Source organism: Paramormyrops kingsleyae, chromosome 2, assembly GCF_048594095.1.
Source record: "Paramormyrops kingsleyae isolate MSU_618 chromosome 2, PKINGS_0.4, whole genome shotgun sequence".
In the NCBI taxonomy this organism is placed as follows: Eukaryota; Metazoa; Chordata; class Actinopteri; order Osteoglossiformes; family Mormyridae; genus Paramormyrops; species Paramormyrops kingsleyae.
The window spans coordinates 14,948,121-14,971,819 of NC_132798.1; the positions used below are offsets into that span (position 1 = coordinate 14,948,121).

The window sequence follows — 23,699 nt, forward strand, 5'->3', positions numbered from 1 at the left end:
GTTAGGGAGCTGGGTCCAGGTGGCGTTAACTGCACCCCTCTGAGTTAACCTGATGTGGAGGATATAGTCCGACGTGACGTCACATGATGCGACTGATGGAAAGAGACAGAAATTCACACGACACCCCTGAGAAGGTGAGTGTAGGTTCCTGTACTAGTGAGGCTCCTCTAAGCGGGGGGTAAGTGAATTATTATTTAACTACAGCTATGGCACAGAACCACACTGGGGAGGTGAATGGGCCCCTCAGGGGCCAGAGCGGGGCCCACCTCAGGCAACAGAAGGGTCAGGGGCAGCTGTGATGGGCCGATTTGGCTGGACTCGCCTTGGTTCACAGCACCGGAGCGCTGAGGAGAGAAGCGTGACTGTCCCCCAGGATGAGGAGGGGCAGCGGTGCTCAGGAGACATTTCCTGGGGGAGGGCCCTGTTTTTATATTTTATCTTTTATATATATATATATATATACTTTGGAGGAAACTGCCTGTGAATTTTTCATGACTGCTAGCTGGCCGGGTTTAGTCACCAGGGACTCCGGCGGCCAAATGCAATCTCCCTGCGCCGGGCCTGCAGGGCAAGCTGTGTGCAGGGGGGGGCAACCCGGTGCAGGTGGGGGGGGGGGGGGGGCGTGTAACCCCTCAGACGTTACCCCTTTGGTCTGCGATTAGCCGGAGTCGGCTGCCTTAAAGGCCGTTTTCTGGGTGTCAGTTCCAAGCTTCATTCCACCTCCCTTTCTCTTCCTGTCGTTCCCGTACGACGGGACGTCTGCCGGCTTTCATCCGAAATAAATGCGCCCTCCATCTGAGTCAGAGGCTTAATTGCAACGCGTAAAGGCGGAAACCGCGAGATATCTATATTTCAGGGATAATAACTCATTCAGCGCTAATTCCAGCTTCGCCCTGCCCTGCGATCCTTTATTTATGCATCCTCAGTGTACTTGCGTTTCACCCGAGCACGTTACTCGCTGGAGGATTACATGCCCCTCTCTACGACATGTGAGGACAGCCATCCCAGTGGATGTGTGTGTCTGTGTCCATGTCTATGTCCAGAGCTATTGGTCAGAAGTGCAGTGCCTTTACGGAACCAGTGCTCTACCTGATTGGTGGCACACAAGCTATGGTTGCTTAGCCTTGAGTGCTGCGGTGGGTTGCCATGGTTACGCCCCATGGCTGTGACCTATAAACGAGTTGATTCGAATGCCCGCATGCGTAATTGCAAAAGGTGATTAAGGGGAGCTCTTAAGTGTGTAATGGTGAGTGAGACAGACTTTCGTGGGACACTCTGGGGTATGTCTTGCAAGAGCAGCCCTGCAGAGGCCCTGGAGGCCATTAAAGGCGGGGTCTCTCTCTGACACTGCCCCCTCTGTACGAGCTGCTTCTTAATACCTCAGATGATGCCACTCTCAAGAAGGAAAAATTTGCATTTAACCCTCAATGGTTCCTTGGGGTGCGTTCTGCACCCCCTGCCCATTTCTATGGCTACTACCATGTTGTTATTAAAATTACAGCAGTTATCCTCTAGGACATTGTAAGTGCACCAGTTTTACATACGGTCATGCAGAAAATGATAGAAAAAGTGTTGACGTCAATTATCGCTGGCATACTTTCTTCGGGGGTGCAAAATGCACCCCAAAAAAAACTTAATTTATGACAGATGTCTGTGGAGATTCTCAGTTATCCAGGTCATGGTTATCCTAAAAAAGGGTTATGCAATAGCAACTGGACTTTGTTTTTCATAGAAAAAGTGTTGCACTCCATCCAGAGTGCTTTCTCAATTCTGACTGACTGGTTGGCATAGCAGGTTGATGAACCCTGTAGAATCCTCAAGTCGTTAGCACTAGATGGTCACCTATGGGTTGTTGTTGTTCCCCCTGGCTTTCATGTGTTTCACTGATACCACCTGAGGCTGAGCGTGAACGACTGTGGAAGCGTCTGGGCAAAGTTGAAAGAACTGCATTGTAGGTAGGTGATAGACGTCTTAGGCCACCTCCTCTGTTCAACGACGGTCGTTCATTTGAAGCAGTTGTCCTCCCGGTCCACCTACAATGCAGTTCTTTCAACTTTGCCCAGACGCTTCCACAGTCGTTCACGCTCGGCCTCAGGTGGTATCAGTGAAACACATGAAAGCCAGGAGGAACAACAAAAACCCACAGGTGACCATCTAGTGCTAACAACTTGAGGATTCCACAGGGTTCATCAACCTGCTATGCCAGTCAGTCAGAATTGAGAAAGCACTCTGGATGGAGTGCAAAACGTCTTCTATGAAAAACAAAGTCCAGTTGCTATTACATAACCCTTTTTAGGGTTAATTTATGACATTGATATGATCGACAAATTCAATTAATTAGTGATAATTGCTACTATAATTTTTTATGTAATTATATTCTAGAACATTTTCGGATATTAAAAAAAGTCAGCCATTTTGTTTTGTTTACATTTCAACTGTTAGAAAAGATATAACACCATGGCTAGGTATTCCACAGCTGAAGCTCTTCGACACATTCTGCAAGAGGATACAGTCGGAATGTGCATTATATGACCAGTCCCCTCTGCTGCCCCCCCCACTGCCGCAACCCCTTTAACTGCACTATCTCACTGCGTAAGCTGTGCAAGCATCATGCAGTTAACTAATAAATGTATCTTAACTTTAGTTAATTGAATTTGAGCTTGGTACCATTGAATTATATATGCCAATGGATAGGGGTGCAACTTGAACCCCAAAGACCTGGAACGTAACTTTCTGACAAGGACCCATTGAGGGTTAAATGAGCCCCACTCGGTTCTCGACTCCCATATTGTTACAGAGTCCTCCCCCAAATCTCACATGGAGTCTTTCACAGTCTCATTTCTTGAACCCCTGTTCTGTTACATTGTCAGTGACTTTGCTGCTTCTTTCTAATGATGTATGACACCAGCGGGAGTGTGAGTCGCACCTCAGCAATGAGCCAGGTGTTGTCCTGGGGGAATCGGCATTCAGGCCTCGGGGCACAGTGCCACATGACCCCGTTTAAGCCACAGGACAGAGGGACAGAGATGATGTCGCCTAACGCACTGCCATCGATGCCCCTCCCCCCTGATTGTTATAGGCAATCTGTGCCCGCCTGTAGGGGGCCGGAGCTTGCTCCTGATTGGTCATCAGCCCCAGGCAGAGCACAGCTGCTACTTCCCGAGCCCCCCCCACCCCCCCTCCCCACGGTCAGTCATCAAAGCACCTGGCCTCACAGACACAGGGGCCGAGCTGAGAGGGCGGCTTTGAGAGTCATTGGGCCTGAGCTGCTTCAGTATCGGATGAGTAAATAATTTATATAAAAGGCATTGCAAAAAAGTGCAGCCTCTTTGAATCACAAAATCAAGTTAATATATGGAATAATAATTTTATCATTTCTACATTTTTCATAATTTTAAAATTTCCCTAAAATTGATAAAATGGCTGTAATGTTTGAACTGGTCTCCCTGTTTCTGGCATCATGAATACTTTATTGGTTGCTAATAAAATAAAATATCCCAGAGGTGGGGCCATTGCGGTAGCGTGGGGGGGGCAGACTGCCGGCCCTGCTCAAGAAGTCATGTGATCTCATCTGCCCAGTGAATCCAGCTGTGCAAATGGGCAAATGGGTGAAACCGTGAGGGCAGGTAATCCGCTTCAGCCTGGTGGAGCAAGTAAAAAGTGAATAAATGGCGTTTGCCCCTCCCTGCTCGTGGATGCAGGAATGAATCATGCACAGCAGTCATGTGGAACACAGGAGCAGGTAGAGTGGGGCTGCAGAGGGGGAGAGGAGGAGAGGACTCTAAACGAATCTGCGGCAGCCGGGGCGAGCCGGCTTGCACTGACCTAACACAGTGTGCTTGCTGGAAGAGGGAATGATGCGGTTTTAAACCAATGCACTACTGGGAGACATGAGGACAGATCCAGGCTCAGGGAGGTTATATGGAGGATGCACTCTGGAGGGATCAAGACTCAGGGGAGGGTCAGGGGGAGAATGCACTAAGGAGGGATTCTGTCTCAGGGGAGGGTCAATGGAAGGAGGTACTACGGAGGAATCCAGTCTCGGTGATGGGTTGGGGGAGGAGGCACTAAGAAGGGATCCAATCTCAGGGGAGGGTTGGAGGAGGAGGCACTAAGAAGGGATCCAATCTCAGGGGAGGGTTGGAGGAGGAGGCACTAAGAAGGGATCCAGACTCAGGGGAGGGTTGGAGGAGGAGGCACTAAGAAGGGATCCAGTCTCAGGAGAGGGTTGGAGCAGGAGGCACTAAGAAGGGATCCAGACTCAGGGGAGGGTTGGAGCAGGAGGCACTAAGAAGGGATCCAGACTCAGGGGAGGGTTGGAGGAGGAGGCACTAAGAAGGGATCCAGTCTCAGGGGAGGGTTGGAGGAGGAGGCACTAAGAAGGGATCCAGACTCAGGGGAGGGTTGGAGGAGGAGGCACTAAGAAGGGATCCAGACTCAGGGGAGGGTTGGAGCAGGAGGCACTAAGAAGGGATCCAGACTCAGGGGAGGGTTGGAGGAGGAGGCACTAAGAAGGGATCCAGTCTCAGGAGAGGGTTGGAGGAGGAGGCACTAAGAAGGGATCCAGACTCAGGGGAGGGTTGGAGGAGGAGGTACTAAGAAGGGATCCAGACTCAGGGGAGGGTTGGAGGAGGAGGCACTAAGAAGGGATCCAGACTCAGGGGAGGGTTGGAGCAGGAGGCACTAAGAAGGGATCCAGTCTCAGGGGAGGGTTGGAGGAGGAGGCACTAAGAAGGGATCCAGACTCAGGGGAGGGTTGGAGGAGGAGGCACTAAGAAGGGATCCAGACTCAGGGGAGGGTTGGAGCAGGAGGCACTAAGAAGGGATCCAGTCTCAGGGGAGGGTTGGAGGAGGAGGCACTAAGAAGGGATCCAGTCTCAGGAGAGGGTTGGAGGAGGAGGCACTAAGAAGGGATCCAGACTCAGGGGAGGGTTGGAGGAGGAGGCACTAAGAAGGGATCCAGACTCAGGGGAGGGTTGGAGGAGGAGGCACTAAGAAGGGATCCAGTCTCAGGAGAGGGTTGGAGGAGGAGGCACTAAGAAGGGATCCAGACTTAGGGGAGGGTTGGAGGAGGAGGCACTAAGAAGGGATCCAGACTTAGGGGAGGGTTGGAGGAGGAGGCACTAAGAAGGGATCCAGTCTCAGGGGAGGGTTGGAGGAGGAGGCACTAAGAAGGGATCCAGTCTCAGGGGAGGGTTGGAGGAGGAGGCACTAAGAAGGGATCCAGGCTCAGGGGAGGGTTGGAGGAGGAGGCACTAAGAAGGGATCCAGACTCAGGGGAGGGTCAATGTGAGGAGGTACTAAGGAGGGATCTAGTATCAGGGAAAGGTTAATGGGAGTAGGCTCTAAGGAACAATCAAGTCAAAGTGAATGGTTGTGGGAGGAGGGATCTGGTCTCAGGGGAGAGTCAACAGGAGGAGACACTAAGGTCTGGGGGTGACTCTGTAGGGGAGGCCTATTGTCTTCACTGTGTGTGGCGTACTCCGCAGCACTGGTAATCTAACATAGGCCGCACATTTGCGAAGGTTGTGCTTTTATGTATCGTTTTGTTGATCTAGCCTCTACTGTATTTCGGGACAGATGAAAAAGACTCAAAGTCAGTCTCCCACGCAAGGGCCTTTTATTTACAGGTACCGGAAGGTTTTTGCAGCCTGGCGGTGAATCCTGCGGTAGGCAGTATGTGTGGAGTTTGTGTCTTCGGTGCGGCTGCTGTACCTCTGCCCCCCATGTAGCGCGTTACAGCACCAACGCAGTTTGTTCATGCAACCAGGGCTTGAGTCCAGAGAAAACATGCGCAGAAATGAGAATGATCTGCAGATCCCGTGTGTGTGTGTGTGTGTGTGTGGGGGGGGGTTCACTGTGACCTTCACTGAGGCAGCAGGAGCGATAAAAACTAGATATGGACGTGGGGGGAGCAGAGTGAGGAACCGAGAGAGAAGAGAGGTCTGGGGGGCCGAGTAAATCCACCACTGAACAAACAGGCTCTGGAAGCCCCCCCCCCCCCTGCTATGGCTCTCTGGGGGGTTCTGACAGCACAGCAGAGATGGTCACCCCTTCCGCCCGCGTGAGGGGCGCTGCTGTGCTTTTTTGACGATCAGGCTGAAGGGCACCACGGTCACAAGCCAGGTGGTGTGGGAGGCTCGTTTCCGCCCCCCCGATTTAGAACCGCGTTACTGTCACTGTTTTAGTTTGGGGAGGGGGGGGGGGTGTCGCTCTGTCTGATCTGACAAGCCTGTAAGTCACCAGTACTGATCTGGCCACCGCCCCTTCCCCCATAAGTAATGACATCATAAAGGAAATTTACAGTCCTGCTACTCCGGCTAGGAGGACGGGGCCGATAAGAGGGCCCAGGCGGCCCAGGACGGCAGCCAAAGCCGGAGTGCCGGCCAATTTAATGCATCTAAAACTGCCACACTGTTTCTCTACCGGCACCGTGTTTAGGGCCCTCTGTGCGCTCATATCGCCCATATATGGCAATTAGCTGCCCCTCCACTTGCCAGTGTGCGGATCCTCCCTGTCTGCTTAACACCCCCGTCATTTTCACTGACCTGGAAGCTTCTGCAGGTGCAGCCCTGCATTTGCATGAATGTGGATAAATGAGGCTGGGGCTGAGTGCCCTGTTTGGGTTTGGGGTGGGGGGGGGGGGGGCGCTGAGTTGATATGCTCCCTGCACTGCTGCCTGTTTGCACACACGCTAAGTCCCACACCTCATATAAGCCCGTAACTGATATTCTTAGACAGTCTCTTCTCAATAAAGAAAAGCAGAACACTTTTGCTACTGGCATATAAATGAGAGGAAGCGGGAGGGGAGAGACAAGGGTTCGAAACACGCTGTGGGCGGGGCTACGGTGCACTGTCAGTCATGTATTGGATGGAGCTGCTTCTTATCAGCTGCTGTTATTGGCTAGATGACCAGCACGGGCAACTGGCACCTGTGCATGGGGGGCGATGGCAGTTCGACTCTCACGTACCCCCCTCTTGGAGTCAGCAGTAATGTTCACCATTCTGGTGTTCCACCTCCCGCGGATCATCTAGACGAAGAAATAAAACATCCACTATATTAGTCAAAATGTCACCTTGTGCACAGGAATGGGATTTCACCTACTCTTAATTCGGTGTGTTTGGGCCCCGTCACCCGACTCTCCGTGTCCTGCTCGGGCATCGTGCGAGACCGTATCTGCAATCCATGGCATTAATGATGCATTCCTCGGCTGGAGGTCGCCGCGTCCCATCTTGGCACGGGCATGACGGTGCGACTGGAAACCCGACACCACGCGTGGCGCTGCGCGGGCCTCGGAAATCCCGCCGTCACCATGGCACCGCCATTCTGAAAGCAGGCCGCGTTTCTTAGAGGTCTAATTTACAATCCTTAGGTCCAATTTAAGCAGTGCATGCAGTGGAACAAAATGTCTGAGGAAAAAATATGACTAAATAATCCTCAGAGAGCCACCCCTCCAGACCCCGTGTTAGGGAATGGCCCCCCTCTTATTACTGCACAGCGTGGCTCAGTGTCTTTGTGGGGGCTTAATGTAAGACTGTGTTTAGCCTTGTACCACAGCTCTGCTAGCAGCAGTTGGTCCTGAAACCCCTGCACTGCATTTGTTCACAGGAACCTGAGGGGGGCGCTGACAGGACTTTACCGGCAGGGTAAATTTAGCTCCTACCGCACACTGTGCAAAGAGTGAATAATTGAGAAGGCATCTGTTCCAATTAGCATGCCCCTTCCAATCAAATCCCTGCTTAAACCTCATAACTGGGTCATCGTCTCCTTGGTTGCAATAGGATAAAATGAATTGGCTTCCTCTTAACCGTTAACTTTTTAACGAATGTGGTTTCAGCAACAGAGGCTGTCTCTCATTGGGACGAATCACTCCTGGGAAGTTCCTGAGAGTGCACCTTATAATGGGGGAGGCCCCCCACCCCAAACAAATAGCCAGCCCTGCATCCCCCCAACCCCGAGTTTATCTTGTTGTCCTGTTGTAGCTGGAGGTCGCTCGCCTCTGTCACCCAGGGATTGGCGTAGCTGTGAGTTTTGGGAGTGGGGGAGGGGTGATAATGGATGTTTGACACTGTGACCACAGTCTGTGGGAGGAGTCAAATGCAGATCCTCTTCGCCCACCTGTGTATCCTCCTCCTGTTCTTCCCTTGACCCTCTGACTCCACCCCCACTATGTTTGTCGAATGTGTAGAGATCCCCGAAGGGACACTGCTGTTGTACCCCTGAGCGCGACTCTGAAACAGACTCATTTCTGTCAGACACAGTAGTGCTTTTGAAGAGAAAGGCTTCTGCTCCAAAAAAATCAATATACAAGAAATAGAGTGTATATGAATATGCGATTACAGCAGGTACTAGGAACTTATTAACTTTTGTTATGTATATGAGATTCTTACCCAGAACATATAAATGAGCATCGATTTAAAAAAAAAAAAAAAAATGAAAAAAAAAAACATAGTGACAATACTGTCAGTGAAGCCGCTCTGAGTTTACACCATTGTGTTGCAAAAGTGAGACCTGTTTTCTGAGGGGGGAGCATCACCTGGCCTCCTCAGTCATTAAGGTAAACATGCTCTTTCCCTCCCCCGGTCCTTACCGCCACTTTCCAGACAGCAGGAGAGCGATTTCAGCTGCCTTTAACGGACGGTTTGGGCTGCAATTGAGGTGGCATGTGACTCAGTGGTTAGGACGTCATGATCGGGGGGTCACCGGTTCATGTCCCTAGGCTGGCTGACTGATTCCACCATTAGGTCCTTCAGCAAGGCTCTTAACCCCCCCCGCCAATTGTTGATCGACGGAACGACAGTGGATCCAGGGTCTGCACCCCGTAGTGGGAAGGTGTGGTCATTACTCAGACGCACAGGTAGAGCACAGTGCTGGAAACGAGCACTTTGTGCGATCTTGGTGGTGGTGGGGGGTGTTTACATATCAGGGGGTGAGACATGGTTCATTTCTAAATGGTTTTATATGCTGTATTAGCTTACTACGAGAAATCAAAGGCTGTGAATCTTTTTCAGATTCATTCCTCATCCTTTTTTCTATTAATTTATTTTTCACTCATCGTATTGCTTATGAATTTTTCACACCGTATTTGAAGACCATTGACAGTCCACTTTTGTTCTGAAGCTGTTAATTAACATTAAAGTTTCAGTCATTTTAATAAAACATGTGGCTTTTTAAAAAGCTGCCCTTGCACATTTCCTGTCAGTTTTTTAAATGAGTGATCACACACTGGGACGCTTTGCAAACATTTGGGGGGTGCTTTGAGTGCTCAAGGGGTGTCAGTTTCCTCCTTGATCAGTATGGTACGTTTCCCAAAGCAGGGGGGGTCGTGTCAGGGCCAGAGTTTCCAGTATAGGCCTCTCGGCAAGCTCCACTATGCTCTATTCTCCTGTAAACATTTACTTGTAACTATCTTTCTTATGTATGATTCTGTTTGCAAGAATTTCTCCGAGACGGATAGCTAGTAGTGCCTTGTGATATGGGAAGGGAGGAAGGAAGAGGGATTTTATTTGTGGACAAGAGCGGAGACGGGATTAACATAACTGGTTGGGAGGAATGAAATAAAAGATAACTGTATCTGCTCTAGCACGGGGACAGCAGATACACAAAATCCACAATGGGCATCAGGTCACAGACGGACTGCTGGGCGAGCTTACAGGCAGGGAGAAAAGACACACACTCAGATACAGATGCAGAGGGAAAATGATAAGAACCAAAGAACTGAACCATGTGGGTCTTATTACCATGGCAGGATCTGCTGGGTGGGGCATCTGGCACCAGGGGGAGGTAATAAGCAATCCACAATGTCATGGGGCATACTTGGGGCCCTTGTTGATGGCCATCGCAAAGACCAGGGTCCTGACAGTAGGGAGAAGGGCCACAAACAGTACTGAGAGAGACTTCAAGACGTTCCAACAGAATGTTGTGTGGCTCAGTGGTTTAGGCTGCTGTGATTGGGACTGCAAGGTTGCTGGTTCAAATCCTAGGGTCATCACCTTTGGGCCTTTGAGCAAGCCCTTAGCCACCAGTTGCTTCAGGGACTGTCTGGCTCTGTTTTTTTCAAAATGTATGTTACTTTGGATAATAGTGTCTGCTGATTAGTCAAAATGTAATGTAACTGAAGCAATGGGAGCAACTGCTGGAGCTCTGTTAGCACCAGGCGAACCTCATGTCAACGTGTAGAATGATCATCCATGTGGCTCAACAGCCCTGCTTTGAGAAGAAGACATCTAGCAATGTCGTGCTTCACGTGACTGTTATTGGGCTGCTTTTGGACAAATATTTTTTAAAAATGAATCAAGAGGAGGAACCGCCAGAAACGGTAAGATATGACCACAGAGACCTGTGCAAAAAAGAGGAAAGGGATGAAGGAGGATATAATGGAAGTGATTAAGCTGGAACGGTTCATGAAAGTGGTGGAACCAGGGCGCCAGGGCTGGATCAGGGAGCAGGGCCCACAGAGTGAACCATCAAAGCATTGTGCTGGATCAGCAGGGCGGCGTAATGCGGGCAAGACTCGCCCATCTCTGAGAAAACGGCCCCAGAATGTAAAGCTCGTTATCCTGGGATGGCTCGTCTTTAATGCCCTGCCAATTGCCGTTTAATGCCAGCAAGTCAAACTCATTTGGAATTTTCAATTTTACGGTGAATTTGCGGAGCGGGGATACACCTTCGCCGGTCACAGGGACTCGTATGCCGATTTGCCTGGATTCGTACCATGGGTCCTGCGTCTGGTGCATGTGTGTCTTTAAACTGGAGATCAAAGCCTCTAAGCCCACATGAGATAGAAAGCTGTATTCCACAGTGGATAAGACTGGCAAGATCTTTGGGTTTTCACCTTCAGTCCTCAATGAAACATGCTTGGGCTGGTGAATTTCGTGCTTTCATTAAACCCTTGTTTTCTCTCCCAGAATCAGTTTTTTTTCTAAATAGCCAGGAGCTCACATAGAGATTTCCTCTCAGATGTTCCTGTCTGAGACCTAATTTTATTTCTCTATGAGCCCAGAATGTTTCTCTGAAACCTAATTTTATTTCTTGGTGAGCTTACTTTGTTTCTCTGTGAGCTTACATTGTTACTCTGTGAAATAATGTTGTTTGTGAGCTTTTGTATCTGTGTGAGCTTACATGGTTTTTCTTTGAGCTGTTTGTGAGCTTAAATTGTTCTTCTGTGAGCTAATGTTGTTTGTGAGCTGGTGTATCTGTGTGAGCTTATATGGTTTTTCTGTGAGCTGTTGTTTCTCTGTGAGTTTACATTGTTCCTCTGTGAGCTAATGTTGTTTGTGAGCTGGTGTATCTGTGTGAGCTTACATGGTTTTTCTGTGAGCTGTTGTTTCTCTGTGAGTTTACATTGTTCCTCTGTGAGCTAATCTTGTTTTTGAGCTGTTGTATCCGTGTGAGCTTACATGGTTTTTCTGTGAGCTGTGAGCCTCGTTCCCCTTTCCCTTATGCATCTCTAAGGACTGTCCCCATGTCCGAGCATGAAGCACTTCAACTGGACCTGGCCGGATCGATGTGAAATCAATACCGCTTTTTAGGCGAATGACGCATCCCTGAGACATGCAGACCACACTTAAAGCCTTCGATTTATGGCCGCCACCTTTCTCCATGCGTCCTCCCCAGAGGGTGGAGCCGCAAATGCGAGTCACGCAAGGTGCTGGGTCCCTCCCAGAAAGGCCAGGGACCGGACCAGATGGTCCATTAGCTGGTTCTGGTGGCAGAGTGTGCACTGTGTTTGTGGCTGGGAAACGGCAGGATGTTCGCTCTGTGCCAGAGTGCTTTGCCGTATGCGGAGAGGAAGAACAAAGGATTCGCATTGTCTGTAAATGTCACTGTTTGTGATGAAAGGAAGAAGTGCTTCACCCCCACCCCCCCTTAGCTTCTCCCCATTAATTCATTAAAAAACTGGACCCCCTCCCCCTCCCTTTGAGGTATTCAGCTTGTTTAGGATTACATGCTCACTCGCAGAATGTACATCACAGACGTGCAGGACGGCATGGGGGATATGCTGAAGGAGGCGAGAGGAGGGCGGGCCATGGCGTGGCGTGGATGATGGGTCCCAGTTTCAAGGCATGCTGGGAAACTGGAGACCAGGGTGGGTGCGGTGCACTCTGATCCATTGCCCCGACAGCAGTTAAGGGCAGTGAAGACATACCGAGAGGATGGTGAGATGTGATGGTGGGAATTACACTTCCTCAGAGTGATAGAGACAACGCTGAACAATTTTGGTGCTCAGAAATGGATTTGTCAGGTGCGGCAAAACCTCGGTGCTCAGGAGGGTGCGGAACGAAAGGTGATGGAAGGAAGAAAGAAAAGAACAGCAGTGGCCGTAATCTGGACCCTAATAATCAACATGGATTTCAGGATTAAAGCAGTTGGCTAGCCTGGGGGGACCCATGTCCTGATGACATCATCTCAGGTGACCCCAGAGATGTGCAGGGACTCATAGTCAGAAAGTACTGCAGCTCTCACTCGTCTGCTGCATGTAAAATGGCAGGCAGGAATCGGGGGCCTCGGTAATCAATACCAGCATTCATCACCACTGGAATCATTTGCATTATTGTGGTGACAAAAGATTTTCAGATGATCACCTTCCAAATGCAATCTGAGCGTCAGACAGTTGGAGCTGAAATGAGGGAGCGCAAGACAGAGAAACCGGGGATATGGGAACCGGGACGGCGGCTGGAACTGGAGGAGGGGAGCGAGACGGAGAAACCGGGGATATGGGAACCGGGACGGCGGCTGGAGCTGGAGGAGGGGAGAGAGACGGAGAAACCGGGGATATGGGAACCGGGACGGCGGCTGGAGCTGGAGGAGGGGAGCGAGACGGAGAAACCGGGGATATGGGAACCGGGACGGCGGCCTGAAGGGTCTGTGAGACAAACTGTGATGCAGTCAGACTGCAACAGAGAAGCATCACAATGTGCAAATGATACAATCATACCAGAGATATGGAGGAGTGGCACAGGGGGCTGTGTGGCTCAGTACCTTTGGATGTGTCCGTAATCAAAAGGTCACCAGCTCAAATCTGTCGGTTGACAGAGTGATTTTATTGTTGTGCTCTAAAGCAAGACCCTTAGCTCTCAGCTGCTCCAGGCACTCTGACCCTGCCTCCTCAATAGATGTACGCCCATTTGGATAAATGCAGTAGCTAAATCCATAAAGTATGAAATACATTACCACCATATAATGTAAGATGAGGCTATACATGTATAATTGGGCTTAAGCTCAATAATTATGTGCTCCGATCGTTACTACAAAGACCCCAGTGCTGACTGTCAGCATGGCCATCCTGTGTAAACACAGCCGGTGATCCTGTAGGCTGGCAACAGCGTGATATCAGGCCGCAGGATTCGTAAGGATGAGGTTCCCTTTGAGAAATAGGCCCCACAAATCGCCTCAAGTGAAAACCTGCAAAAACAGGTTCCTGCTGCAAGAAGTGAAACATATCAGGGGGCGATTCCACAGCTGGAGAGTGTAATCACAGGGGAGCAGAGCCAGCTGAGGGTCTTTGGGGTGTAATATCTATTTCATTTAACTTTGCGGTAACTCAGTTTGTGCTGTGTTCGATTGCTGCTCTGTTTCTTCTATAAAACATAATTGAACTTGTGTTTGGAACTGACTGCTGAAAGAGAATAGAGATAGAAAGAGAGAGGGAGCTTGAGAGACAGAGAGGGGGAGTGGGACAGGAGGGAGAGAGTGAGAGAGTGGTGAGAGAGCGGGGAATGAGAGAGTGTGACAGGAGGGAGAGAGAGAGAGGGGTGAGAGAGCGGGGAATGGGAAAGTGTGACAGGAGGGAGAGAGAGAGAGGGGTGAGAGAGTGGGGAATGGGAGAGTGTGACAGGAGGGAGAGAGAGAGAGGGGTGAGAGAGCGGGGAATGGGAAAGTGTGACAGGAGGGAGAGAGTGAGAGGGGTGAGAGAGCGGGGAATGGGAAAGTGTGACAGGAGGGAGAGAGTGAGAGGGGTGAGAGAGCGGGGAATGGGAGAGTGTGACAGGAGGGAGAGAGAGAGAGGGTGAGAGAGGGGGAATGGGAAAGTGTGACAGGAGGGAGAGAGAGAGAGGGGTGAGAGAGGGGGAATGGGAAAGTGTGACAGGAGGGAGAGAGGTGAGAGAGAGTCAGAGAGAAAGGTAAAAGAGAAGGAATATGAGAGTGAGGGGAGAGTGATATTGGGGAGAGGAAGAGAGAGAAAAAACAGCAGGATGGCACGCAAAGCACTGGACCTCGACTCGTATCCGGGGCCAGACAGTTCACTGTCCTCGCTAATGAAGGCTTGATTCCACCGGTTAAACTTTTCTAATGCCTCGTAATTATCCTTGTAATTAAACTCGCTTCTGTTTGACAAGCTATGTGAGAGGAAAGCGGGTAAATATTTAGATTTATTTTCATGTGTTTATTCATGACTAACAAAAAATACTGTTTCTGGCTGAGCAGAGTTCCTCTGTCTGGGTCTGGCTGGTTGGGCTCTGATAGTGATGTTCCACTTTGATTGGCTCTCATAGCCTGAGCTGTCCTTGTGTCCAATGGGGTAGCCTTCCCCCCAGTGACTAGTGGCTGGTGGCTAATTTGTGTTGGTCAGTAGTTAAAGAATGTCCTGGAAATGGTGCCCTCGACCCTCATCATGTGACCTGTGTCTAATGCCCATGTATCAAGGTTCGGTTAAAATCTTAGCAAAGAAAAGAGCAATAAATACTCCTCTTTAATCCGTGGCATCAAAACGGGCTTCACTTTCTGACATGAAACGCGGAAAAGGAAAATGTCAAGCCCTTTCGTTTAAGAAGCCTGGCATTATTTAATCTCCCGCTAAATTATGTAGGTCATGGAATACATTACAGCAAAAGAGAAGATATAAGTACAGTCGTAAGTGGAGAAACAAACTGTTCACACGGTTCAGAATTTCAGATGCAATTTGCCGGCCTAAAGTGTGAAGATTGCTCGGAAAACGTACAACGTGAAAGAGGCGCCCTGGTTTTGTGTTTAACGCTGCGTTATACACAATGATAAGTGTGAATCCTCATCCTTCAAAGTGCGACGTCGCAGAGGTGACACGCTGGAGTGCCACTTCACACCCTGCCTCAAGTGTCCGCAAGGAACATTCTGGACAGTCTGTCAAGACCGGGATCATCATGTGACTTTATGAATAAGCAACCCCCAAAACACTGAAGGTGGTCTTGTAGCGATCGTGAGCCCCCCCCCCCCACCAGACACACGCAAATTCAATTCAATTTAAAGGTTTATTTATATAGTGCATTTTCACAACATTCCATTGTCTCAAAGCACTCCCCGTCCAAAGCCCCCAGAGAGCAAGCTAGAGGCGACAGTGGAAAGGAAAAACTCTCTTAAAGTAAGAAACATTGGAAGGAACCAGACTCAAAAGGGGAGCCCATCCTCCTGGGCCAGCAGAGGATGTTCAAAATAGTCCTAGTTTATGAAGTAAAATTGTGCACAGTCCAGGTATAAATGTGGTAGGTCCAGCTGATGTCAAGACAGGTAGGTGAGGAAGCTGCTTCCTTCGGCAGGATGGGGGGGGGGGGGTGCGGTCCGGCAGCAAACGGGATGGCAGATGTGTAATCAGCCTGGGTGGGCAGGCAGGAAACTAAAGTTCAAATCTTGTTTGAATCTGGTTCTGTTGGTCCAGTTCCTGTAGGTCCAGTTCCTGTTGATCCAGTTCCTGTTGATCCAGTTCCTGTAGGTCAGTGCTCTGTCCTCGGGGACCCTCAGCCAGTCCACATCCCTCCCAGCTCCCAGCAGACCTGAACCAAACAGTCAAACAATCAAGAACACTGACCTGCTACAGGTGTGTCGAGAGCTAGGAGGGAGCTAAAATGTGTCTGGGGGTCCACGTGGACTGGGTTGGGAACCACAGCTGTAGGTACGCCATACAAGCCCCGCCCACTCACCTCAATCTGAGCACTTTGCAGGATCTCGCAGCCATGTCAGTTCTGGGTCCCGGAGGTGCTGCATCGGTGTGCTGACGCTGCGCTCTCCAGATGACATTAACGTCAAGTACCGTGCAAAAGAATCCCATAATCAGCCGGGAATCATTAACTCCCCGCACTCCACGCTCAGGCACTTAATCATATGGGAGCCTAAATCAGTGTGTCTCCTCATCTGATTGGCCCGATTTAAAAATGTTTGTGAGAGCTGCACGGATTGGCTGGCCTGGGTGGATCCTCCCCCCTCGGGATCAGCCTGGGCCTGAGTCACGGGAGAGGAAGTGCAGGTGTGATACGGAGAGACAGAGATAAAGAGGGAGAGGGATGCTGAGGAGAGATTACGGCAGCGTTATTCACCCCCGCACGCACATAAAACAGATTTACTCCTCTTTGTGTTTATACCCCTGATATATATGTGAATTATATACACAAAAGGCTGGTATCAGCATGGGAGCGAGGTTGCGGTGAGAGAGGGTGAGATTCCGGGGGCTCCGGGGAGCCATTTGGCAGGATTTGGTTAGTGCATGCACGTGTGTGTGTGTGTGTGTGAGGGGGACAGGAGAGTGTCAGGAGGAGGACAGGAAGGTGTGAGCTCGGGGGACAGCCTGATTAAGCCTCACATAGTTAGTGCGTCTGAATGATGTCACACGGCCCGCCTTGCGGGTCGGACGTGCTGCATGCCTGCCAGCGTGAGGTGCTCATGAGCAACTGAAGGTCGGCGAGCCACAGGACCTGCAAGCTGACAGACAGCACTCTGCGTGGCAGGCATGCATTTCACTTGTTTTTCCATAAAAAGTACAGTCATCCAAAAAAACGGCAAATTTTGATTCCCCTTTTTGATCCCACGTTAATTTCGTAGTCTTAGTCGGCACTGGGTAGAGGAAGCGGAGGGAGCCGTGATTGGATGTTGGTGCCACCTGCGATTGGCTAGGCCCAGCGGCTGACAGGCCTACATGTTTGACCGTTATTAATGGCTGACAGTGTGTGGCAGGCTGCTGCTGCCACGGTGACAAACACCCCCCCCCCCGCCGCGGATGCGATATCGCACATCATAGCGACCATTACGGCGCTCTGCTCCACGGGCGGCTCATCCTGTTAATCCCTGTCCTCCTCCACACGGACGCCACTGGACTGTAAATCCAGGGTTGGGGTTAGAGATGGGAAGGAGCTGCAAGGGCCAGTCCGCAAATTCATCTTCATTCCCACTGGTATCAGGCACTGTCGTCGTCATCCTCACCGTCTGCATCCTCATCATCTTCATGCTCATCTCTGTCCTCCTTTTTGACATCGATGTCACGGTTTTGGTCACACCTCTGTCGCATGATGAGGGGTGGGAGATGTGCGTGGAGGGTGTTAGGACGTATGTGTATATAACACACATGTACATAACATATACACACACACACATATATATAACACGCTGCTCTGGGATGTGGCTGGCAACCTCCATCAGGAATGTTAGCTTAGATGTGAGTGGGAGTGTGTCTCTGCGTACGGAGGGCAAATATCATAGCGGGCTGCTATTCACCCTGGGGGAGCTCTTCCTCACACACGGGGGTTCTGCGCACTAGCTGTACTGGCTGTACTGGTGTAATCCCACTGTTTCACACACACACACACACACGCACGCAGGCTGCCACACACACTCACAGACACAGGCTGCCACACACACTCACAGACACAGGCTGCCACACACACTCACAGACACAGGCTGACACAGTTAGATTCAGTGCGCTCTCCTGCTGAACGTCGGCCTGCGTGCTGTTCTGAGGGAAGCAGGCTTTGATCCCCGCTGCAGAACGCTTCTTAGACCTCTCAGGTCAGAGCCAAGCCTCTGCTTTGGCTTCAGTAAATATTACATGAATTTAAGTGCAGTGCTGCACGTCGTTGTAAACAGCTTAGGGGGTATGAAAGATTACACCGGTGCAGCACGCAGACGGCTATAAAAGTGCTGATGCAGTGGCGGCTCCTGCTGCACGCCCCCCCCAGTGTCTCGTTAAGGTGCTGCAGCCTCCACCCCCCATGCCCAGCCTGGTCCAAAAGACCCCAATAGTGATGTGGGGCTGGGACTGGTAGGAGCGGGGGTGTGTGGGGGGGGGGGGCTCATCCACACGTTCCAGGAGCTCTGAGCAACGAGAGCAACAAGAAACGAGAGGTACACAGTAAAACACAGACACACAGACACAGACACACACACATTTCTGTTCATATCTTTGTGGGGACTCTCCATTCATTTCTTTGGGAGAAATCGTAATCTATGACAACCTTAAGTATCCAAACAAAATACAAGACTATTGCCAATTTTTTTGATTGCAGGCACAATTTTTACATATAAAGATATCCTTGTGGGTCAAGGTAAAAATTACAGGGTTTTATCATATTGTGGGGACATTTGGTCCCCACGATGTAATATATACATAACCCAAATACATACACTAAGACAACATGAGAAATACACTGTAAAGCACACACGCATGCACACACACACACACAGTAATACACACACATAAACATAGACGTATATACACAAACACTTAATACTACACATAATTCAGTCACATATGTAAACACACTCACATTATAAATACACACCCCCGCACACATATGAACATGGACACACTTACACATTATAAACTCCTGCACGCACACAGACGCACCCACATAAAAACATGCATGCATATTAGCACACACCCCTGCACACGCATGCACACTGACCGTCCCAGTTGGACTCCAGCTCCATCCTCCCAGTCTGTAATCAATGAACCATGTCATCGGTGTGAGGCTCCTGCTACGTGAATGACGTGTCACACCTTGACATTAGGTAAAGCGACGTCTCGGCCGATCATCACAGCAACACGTGGGTCCTCGCCACAAAGCACACGCTTACGGGGGCCCCCATGTGTGTGGGCCGCTGTCTCGGACATGTGGGACTGAGCTCCCCTCACCTGTGGCCCCCTCGCCGCGCGAAACACGCTTTCCGAAGACACCACCTTGAATTTTGTTTCTATGGCAACTCAATTGCAGACTCAGATAAAAGACCCGTTATGATTTTTTTGTGGAGCTTCTCCAGAGCGGCTTGGGCTTCTGGCCCCAGAGGGGCCGCCTCCTTCTCCCGTCGGGGTCCTGCCGGGCTTCCTGGGGGCAGCGATAACATCGCCTTAGGTGGCCTGTCTGTCACACGCTGAGATAATGACATTAGTGCATCAGAGGAGCTTCAGTTACATAAGGCGGGTCCTCGCCACACCGTTTGTGGCCTGTTTGACACTGGTGGCCAAAATGCAGGCCTGCGACGTGTTGGACTTTAAAGTAAGCAGGATGTGGACCCTCTGCCTCTGACCCCTAAAAGCAGCCAATCGGGTCGCACCCCCTTCTGACCCACAGGGCTTTGTCCAAAAACGAAGCACCGGAATGTCTGAATGAAAGGTTTACAGGGGAACTATAAGAATATGTTAATTACGCTGGAAATCAATTAACCCTTGCATAATTACATCACCCCATAAGCGTCTCTGCGTGAGGACAAATTAGTTGTGGTTGAATTCAATCTTTTGGAATTAAGTATGACACACTCGCAGAAAGGTAAAATGGGTCCTCATTAAATGAGGTAAAGTAACCCCCCCTCCATCCCCCATGTCAGACTAATTTGTTAGGTGAGAGATTTCTACAGCCGGGCCTTGTATTCCAGTGGTGGTGGGTGTCATGCTCTCTCACACATGGTATGACACTTTGACCTGTACCTCTGGGATATGTCCTGTGCATGTTCATGTTCATTCATTGGCTTAACTCCACCTTTGGAAATTTGCTTAGCGTGTAACTCGCCGGTCTGGTGCGTAACTGTGAGGAAAGTGTGGGGGCCCAGAGAACGGGGGCCGTCACGCTCGCCGGCCACCTTCTCCGCCGTTTCTCCGTAAGGTGTGACCTACAACACACGTGAGCAGCTCTGCAAGGCCTCTGGACGAATGAATGATTAATGTGTCTAATTGGCACAGTGGGCTTTGGGGAGGGGGGGCGGACTGGTGAAGGTGGGAGCCACAGGCTGACATGCTGCTACTCAACTCTCCCTAGGAAAAGCAATGGGAGTGGGCAGCTGCAGCAAAATTACAGGTAGGGGGCCATTAGGGGGCGGAAGTGCTTTCAGCCCTTAAATGCTTTATCAGTTAGAGGCCGGCCTGGGACCGACCTTGACCCTGCAGCCCAGCCTCCACCAGCCCCAGGTATATAACATTAAAACAACAATGGCCTTAATTATTTCAAAGGAGTGCCTAGCTTAATCACTAATTAATCAGTAAGTAATGAGTGAGGGCTTTTCCCTGGAGACCGGGGGTGCAGCCTGGCCTCCCGGGGGCTGCGTGACCGTGCTGGGGAGGCTTTATATTCAGCTATTGACTTTGGTCAGACAGGGAGAGCAGATGTCGAAAGCAAACCTCTTGCAGAGCCTTTCCCCACCATAACCTGGATGCGAGAGTCTCCACGCTGTCGATTCTGCCCATGCTGCATTTTTTTGTGTTCCTTTGCCCCATTACGCTCCCCGGTCAGATGATCGTTTCGGTTCCTCCCACTCGTGCAGAGTTACGGGGGTTGTGAGAAGATTGCCGCGAACGCGGGCTGTGATGAAGCCGCGATGAATATTTATCGAATCCATTAAGACGTTTATTCCATCCCGTCGGGTCATCAGAGAAGTGTGGATTAATTTGGGGCGTAAAATACCTTGTAATTACTCCTTCTTTAGCTCAGTTCCCTCTTATCCGCTGAAAAGAAATCGGACTACTATGCCTTAGCTAATTGACTGCTGCCTGATAAACACCTATTAAATGTTCCGATTGCTGTTTCAATATCATGTGGTTTCTTTGTGGAAATGGCTGTTTGTGGTGTCAGCTGTTTCACCCTGCGCACTAGCTGGTCATGTTCAGTGATGACCCTGATGGACGGAGGCGGGGATGGAGGAACATCCCATCGCGCACCTTCAGGGGATTTGCTGCTTACTCAGATGGGAGTGAAACGTTTGGATGAGCTGAGAACCGTAGCGTACGTCCTGAAAATAGAACAGCATGTTCTTCTGAAATACACCTCAATCTAAGGTGTGCTGACTCTGAAAGAACAAAGCAGGACAAGTATTCAATTCAGAAAAAGGAAATTAAATAGTATTGTGACATAGAGAAAGGAATGTTTTTTGTGGAAAGCCTTTGTAATTTGACTTGATGTCAGCTCAGCTTCTCAGTTTTCTGCTGGTGGGCGGGGTGGATATGTGAGTGATGATGATGGTGTTAGATTTTCGGCATGTGACCTACGAGGTCTCCTCACCTGACACTGGCTGCATTCATTTGTCCGCAGGGGCCATTTTCGACGAGTCGGCCAAGAAGGACGATGAGGTGTTCCGCATGGCGGTGGCTGACCTGAACCTCAACAATGAGATCCTGGAGACGGAGAAGATCACTATCTCTGTGGAGTTCGTGGACGGGAACAACCCCTTCCAGGCAGTGCAGGAAGGTAGGTACCATCCGGAACGTTCTCGGGGCGCTATTACTTGGCGAACTCCTGCCTTCACACACACGCCTGGCCTAGTGTTCCGGTCCTTTCAGCAGAGTAACCATGGCTACCGAGGTGACTCCAGTAGCACCTTTGTGTGGTCAGGATGTGGGGATACTTTTCTGTGGAGGTCAGGGTGCTCCATTCGTACTCTGCACTTACATCAGGAACTTCTAAACACCTCTCACAAATATTTGCAGCATATTCCAAAGCAGGCCGGTCTCTCCGTAACTGTGCCGCTTTCCGGATGGTCCACTGTAAGTTCGCTGCGAGTGGGAAGTGCCAGTGTGTCATCTTGGGGTTTCATTGGGAACTTGAGCAGCCAGTGAGCAGTGCCACGCTTCTACCACTTCCCGAGGTCATACCTGTAGGGGTGTCCGTTCCATAGAGCTGAAGGATGAGTGTGGTGAAGCTTCCAGAGATGCTCTGAAGTATTCTCCACATCCTCGGTCCCTCTCAGTTCTGCTTTGCATTTATCGATCGTGGACATCTGTTCCCACAGCGACGGCCTCCCGTCGCCACGCCCGCCTCCCGCCTCTTTCTGGAACTTCTGATTGTTTGCCACGAATCGTGTCCCGCTTTCGCGCTCGCCGCCGATAAGGGCACTGACGCCACGCGGAGAACAAGGAGAAGAACGAGGCGGAGGAGAGAAGAAAAGAAAGACCTTTAACCAGAATAGAATCAGTAATTACAGCTTGTTACAGATTCTGTTGTTCGAGGCAGGCAGACTGGGGCTTGTCTGCCTGTCAGGCCGGGCCCCAAACCGTGTGATCAACACCAGGCAGGACCGTTGGGTTCCCTTTCATTATCAAGAGAGATCTCGGTAACAAAAAGCCCCCGCCCCCCCCCCCCCACTCCTGTTAGCAGAAGAAGCAACAAACCAATTCTAAAAGAGAGCTAAGTCAATTTCCACATGTGCTTTCACATGTGTGGGTGAAGCCCCCAGAAGCCACACCATCCCCCCACCCCGTCTTTAACCTTCTGCAATACACATCTATAGCGCCTTAATGTTTGTTAGCTTGCTGCTTGTTAAGAAATAAATGTCTGTCTGTTTGTTTCGGGGAGTTATGCACACACTCCTGGAGGATTCTAGGTAGCTTTAAGCCTCTGGTGTTGGACCGCTGTAACATTCCAGTCTGGATCTTATCGCTGCGCCTCGGCAGGAGAAGGCGTGGAAGGTCGACCGGCCCGGGAAGTGGCGCCGAGACCGATTTCGGCGTTCTGCGATAATCGGCAGGCAGACAGTACCTGCGAATGGGGGGGGGGGGGGCATCCTGCTGTTGAGGAAAGAGCCGATTGGAGCCACATCCCCGTAGAGCAGCCCAGGGCAAAGACTATATCACCCCCCCCCCCAATTAATAATACATATATAAGCCAAGTTCAACACGAAACAGGCGCTGCTGCTATTGATTTCCACATGCATTTTGAAAAAGGGCAAAGTAGAAGCTAACGGGTGCATCATTGCAGATTTCATGGGACGTCGTAATAATCGTTAACGATGCTTTACTGCTGATGTGGTGGGGCTTGGTTTTGGCCCCCCCTCCATGGCCTGCTACAGTATACAGTGAGGGCCGCTGACTTTGCAAACTGCCCCCCTCCTACTCCCCCCCCCCCCCCCCCACCGACAAGGTTTACTGCCGGTGCCCCCTGTGCTGTATACACATACTGTATAGAGCATCTGAGTGGTTGGTGGGGGGTGGGGGGTGGGGGGTGGCACTGGCGGTGAAGCTTGCCTAGGGCACTGCAAAGTCAGAAAATCCTACTTTTGTTTTTCGTTTTGGTTTTGCTTTGTTTGATAATTTACTGTTAATTATGAAGCTTGTCTAGGGCACCACATGGGCTTTGACCAGTACTGCTGCTATAGACCATAATGGCTGCACTGGAGAGGATCCCCTGAATGGCACCCCCTGTCTGTGACACTGTTATACTGCTGCATGCCTGGCTATGAATCTCTCTCACCTGATTATGTCCATTTCTCAGGAGAATAAAATGTTTTCGCTGTTTTACCACATTGCACTACCTCTGTGGAGCCTGTTAGGCCCCGACTCCTGTTTGTTAAGGCGTAAAAATGGCTCCCTGAGCACCAGCGTCTATACTCCGCCAGTGATGAATGGAATGCGGGGCCCATCTGAGGAATTATCCAGAAGATTGATGCTGATGCCACAGATATGGTCAGTTTAGCGGTGTCAGCGAGTGGCGAGGCCGTGCTCTGGAATGCTGCTGCTTCCACGGAGTGTGGGCGACTT

The 23,699-nt window shown here is 50.5% G+C and overlaps 1 protein-coding gene across 2 annotated transcripts in view; it reads left to right on the top strand.

The window, feature by feature from the left end:
- The window catches only part of grid2 (glutamate receptor, ionotropic, delta 2), a 312,014-nt gene that overhangs the window by 29,918 nt on the left and 258,397 nt on the right, over positions 1-23,699 (top strand). For both annotated transcript variants that reach the window (XM_023836747.2, XM_072706413.1), the window contains exon 2: positions 21,259-21,414. In XM_023836747.2, the coding sequence (XP_023692515.1) occupies positions 21,259-21,414 (156 nt within the window). The remainder of the gene's footprint in view (positions 1-21,258; positions 21,415-23,699) is intronic.